The following is a 4,671-nucleotide window of genomic DNA, read 5'->3' on the forward strand; positions in this document are numbered from 1 at the left end:
GTATCAATTTACATCATCCTCCAAATTTCGTTCCATCAATATCATGTAAAACCTTTAGTTTGAGTCAATTAAATTTGTATATTTTTATAAGCTAATCAATTTAGACCCTTCATTAATTCTAAGGCGTTATAAACATTTTCAAATGTCGATGTAATAAAATAGAAGATAGAGTAAATGTATGGACAATTTTCAAAGAAAAGTCTATCTAAGAGTCTATATTGATTTATTTATGAAAGTTTAGGAGTTTGATTGACACAATTACAGGTTTCATAAGATGTTTTTCCAATCAAAAGTAATGGAGAGCGTAAATTGGAACACAACAAAAGCTTAGAATTTAAATTGATAGAATAGTTCAGGTTTTAAATAAATACAATCTCTAAAATTTAGATGTATAAATTAGAATAAATTTAGTTCAAGTTTTAAAAATAAATTTATGAGTGAAAATAATAGAAATTCGATTTTTTTCCATAAAGAAATTCAAAACACAAAAAATCATGGGTAATTGTTTTAAATGTGCTAAAAATATTTTAAAGTATAACAAAATGTCATTGTCTATTAGTGATAGACTAAGATAAAATACGATAAATTTCTATCACTAATGTTAATAGATGTCTATTATCGTCTATAGTAATGTATGATAATAATATTTTGCTATATTTATAAATAAGTTGACTCATTTTCTTTTATTTGAGAAAAAGACCCTAAAATTTTATTGAATTTGTAATTCCACAACAATGATAATTAATTGCAATATTGCATTAGTTGAAAAAACAAAATCCTTCCCCATGAAGCTAGAATTACAATTACCCCCACTTTGTAATTTTGTAAATCAAGTTAAAGTTATTATTTTTAAAGAAACCCATCATTTCATTTATTTATTTTTTTTCCTTTTCCTTTTTCCACTTTCCCTACATATAAATACCCCTTCCCCCTCTTCACCTTCTTCAATCCCACACATTTCCACTCCAAACTAAAATTCTCCACTCTCTGCAATGGCTGCAACTATTTCCGCAATCTTTCTGATATCATTCTCTAATTTCTTGCTAATCATGTCATTAGCAACGAAAAGCAGAGCACTCGCCGGAGGTCTTTACGCTGCCGGACCATGGCAGAGTGCCCACGCTACTTTCTACGGTGGCAATGACGCCTCCGGCACAATGGGTATTCTCAAAATTTCAATCTCTTTTTCTTTAAAAAGCATTACAGTTTCATTATTATCACTTCAAAACATTACATACATTTTATGCTCTGTTTTTCAGGCGGGGCGTGCGGTTATGGCAACTTGTACAGTCAAGGCTACGGCGTGAGCACGGCGGCGCTGAGCACAGCCCTGTTTAATAACGGCTACAGCTGCGGAGCTTGTTTTGAAATCAAGTGTGTGAATGACCCACAATGGTGCCACGCCGGTAACCCCTCCATTTTTGTCACAGCCACCAATTTTTGTCCTCCAAATTATGATCTGCCTAATGACAATGGCGGGTGGTGCAACCCTCCTCGCCCTCACTTCGACCTCTCCATGCCTATGTTTCTTAAAATAGCCCAATATCGCGCCGGCATCGTCCCTGTCTCCTTTCGCAGGTAAACAACCAAACACGATTCTTAAAATTAATTTTACTTTATATTAATTAAAACTTTAAATTTGGGATCTACTTCAGTTTATACCTTCCAAATTATCAGAAAATACATGTATTTAGTCTCTAAATTTTTTTTAAAAAAATATTCTTTTTAGTTCAAATTTCTAGAAATAGATTTAAAAGATCATTGCAGTCATTTTTTTAAATTTACAAATTATTTTTAAATATATTTTTTAATTCTAAATATTATGTAATTCTAAACAAATGGTTTAAAGAGCTTTTAAACTTAATCTAAAAATTTGAAAACTAAAAAAAAATAGATTTTAAAAATTTAGAGATTAAATATATCTATTCTAAAAAATTCAAGGACTAAAAGGTCCAAACACACACAATCTTCAAAACTCGAAGACTAAAAAGATGGTTGGCTTAGTTTAAGTTAATTAACCTCTTAAATTTTTATAAACCAATCAATTTAGACAATTTCATTATAATTATCATTAAAATTCATCCATACATTCATTATTTACCGTGTATAGATTTCTTCAAACATCGGATTTACAAAATAGACAATTAGAATAAAGGAGTGAATGATTTTTAAATAAATTTTTATCTAAAAATCTTAAATCGATTCATTTGTGAAAGTTTATGAGTTTAATCGATACAATGACAAGTCCAACATGAGATTTTTTTTAATATAGATTGATATTTTTCTTTAATTTCATTGATATATTTTGATTTTGATGTAAAACTGTGGGTAACATTGTGGATTTGATTTGGGCAGGGTGGCATGTCGAAGGGAGGGAGGGATGAGGTTTACGATAAATGGGTTCAAATATTTCAATTTAATATTAATAACCAACGTGGCAGGAGCCGGAGATGTTGTGAGTGTGAGTATTAAGGGATCGAAGACAGGGTGGATGAGTATGACACGTAATTGGGGTCAAAATTGGCAGTCAAACACCGTTTTGGTTGGTCAATCACTTTCGTTTAGAGTCAAAGCTAGTGATGGTCGGGTTTCTACTTCTTCCAATGTTGTTCCTTCTCATTGGCAATTTGGTCAAACTTTCACTGGCAAAAACTTTTGATCCTTACTTTTGGATTAAAACAAAAATTATGGAATTTTTATGTTGTAATCAAATCAACTTTCTTTTTCCAGTGGGAAGTTTAATCTTCTTAAGTTACTGCTAATTATGTCTACTACTATTTTTCATCATAATATGCTTCTAAATTGTTATCAATTGCTTTTAACATCTTAAATTTTTCACTTCATTATTCATATCAATACTAAATATTCACTTCATTATTGATACTAAAATACTAAACATTCACTTCCATAATAATACACATCAACTTTTTTTTAGTAGTAATACTTTAACGGTTAATCTAAAACTTTTCGATATAATATTTGATAGATTTAAACCGATCTTATATGTATCAATACGTTACTTCTAAAGAACCAAGGTCATGTTTACACCAATGGAAAAGAAGATGGTAATCTATAAAATGGGCTCCAATGTGTTATGTGCCTTGTTTTACATATTTGTATTTACGTGTGGGGCCCACTACTCAATTTGTAATAAAAAAATGCAAGCTAATTTGACAAATGGAGAGTGATTAATTCGTTTATGTTTTGAAATTATGTTATTGTTACCATTACCATTAGTGTATTGTTACAGTATGAGAACTATGAATTTGTTACATTTACTGTTACTGTCACTATTACTGTTACCGTTTAGGATCAAATGATAACAGTAACAGTAAATGTGACAAATTCATAATGTTAGAGATTCCGAGTCATTACTATTGATGTATTAAATAGAATCTCATTATGATTACACCAATTTTCACTATATATTGGTAAACATTAAATTCTAAGTTGCCTTTTGTTTTTCAATTACAATTATAAGTTAGTTAATTCCTAAAATTTTAAAGATTTTTAAGAGGCTCATAAAAGTTTCTATATCAAATATATTTTTGAAATTTTAGAGTGCCAAACAAATTTTCAGAGATTTAGAAGATACTACATAGCAACCTCAAATTTGGCATTCATCCCATTGCAACCTTAAGCTCAGACATTATCAACTCACTTCCAATTAGGCCACATATGCTCAACTAGTTTGATAACAAGACTTATTAAAACTTGAACGTTTTAATTAATTAAACTAAATTGTATGGTTGAAATGGGCTAAAAAAATCAATTTGAATATAACTAGTTAAGGAATATACTTCAACTAAAAGGTTAGATATTCGAATCTTTCTAGATTATTATTTTGGATTTTCAATTATGTAATAGTATATAATTAAACTACATCGCATACGAACTAATTAAAATGAAAAATTTTAGGGGAAAAAAATCAATTTATACCCCTACATTTAGGGATATATTAAATTACAACTATAAACCTGATTTAAACCCTAAATTTTTACAAGTAAATTAATTTAGACGATCGGTTAGTGAATTATAATTCTTCTCACTTAATTTTATTTAGAACCACCTCAAAATCATTTAATAAAATTATTATTCTTTTAAATGGTATCAAAATGACAAAAAAAGATTAAAAATTATGACACAATTCTTCATTAATAAGTAAAAAAAAAAAAATTAGAAAACATGAAAACAAGTAGATGAAAAACTATTACTATTCATTTGATTCAACACTTAAGTATGTTAATTAACATATTTGAATAAATCTAATATCGTATGCTATTATTTCAATTTTCTCACTGATTTGAAGATTTTCGAAATTGAAATTAAGAAATACACATAAAGTTCACCTATAATAGCGTTCATTTATTAGAAAAAAGAATTTTTAAAATATAAATTAATATACGATAATCAAATAAAGATCCTATTTTCTTTTCGTCTAAAATTATAGTTATTGGAACAGTCCAATTATGTTACTTTTCATGCCAATAAAAAGTAACCGTGAAAATTATACATAATTATTCAAATTGAAACTCTAACTATTAATCTAAATAGATTGAAGTTTTAGGATTTTAATTAAAATAATTATTAGTTTAAGGTTTTAATGTATAAATTGATTTTTTTTTTTCTAAAAAAAAATGTTAAATCGAATTTCAAGTAATTTTAAAAGTT

At 28.0% G+C, this 4,671-nt stretch overlaps 1 protein-coding gene across 1 annotated transcript; it reads left to right on the forward strand.

Annotated features, from left to right (window-relative positions):
• The first annotated feature begins 945 nt into the window (after positions 1-945).
• On the forward strand, positions 946-2,812 carry LOC120079519 (expansin-A4-like). The gene is made up of 3 exons (XM_039033728.2): positions 946-1,161; positions 1,260-1,578; positions 2,356-2,812. The coding sequence occupies exons 1-3, from the start codon at positions 993-995 to the stop codon at positions 2,657-2,659; spliced, it is 792 nt and encodes a 263-aa protein (XP_038889656.1). The 5' UTR covers positions 946-992; the 3' UTR covers positions 2,660-2,812.
• The last annotated feature ends 1,859 nt before the right edge of the window (positions 2,813-4,671 follow it).

The sequence above is a fragment of the Benincasa hispida genome, chromosome 6 (assembly GCF_027475165.1).
Source record: "Benincasa hispida cultivar pf3 chromosome 6, pf3_genome.v1.1, whole genome shotgun sequence".
Taxonomy (NCBI): Eukaryota; Viridiplantae; Streptophyta; class Magnoliopsida; order Cucurbitales; family Cucurbitaceae; genus Benincasa; species Benincasa hispida.

What these genes read in the sequence shown, in the direction of transcription:
- LOC120079519 (XM_039033728.2), top strand. Translation starts at nt 993, where the DNA reads ATGGCTGCAACTATTTCCGCAATCTTTCTGATATCATTCTCTAATTTC. An exon ending in TGACGCCTCCGGCACAATGG is followed by an intron (nt 1,162 to 1,259) that starts GTATTCTCAAAA and finishes TCTGTTTTTCAG; the next exon opens with GCGGGGCGTGCGGTTATGGC. An exon ending in GTCCCTGTCTCCTTTCGCAG is followed by an intron (nt 1,579 to 2,355) that starts GTAAACAACCAA and finishes TGATTTGGGCAG; the next exon opens with GGTGGCATGTCGAAGGGAGG.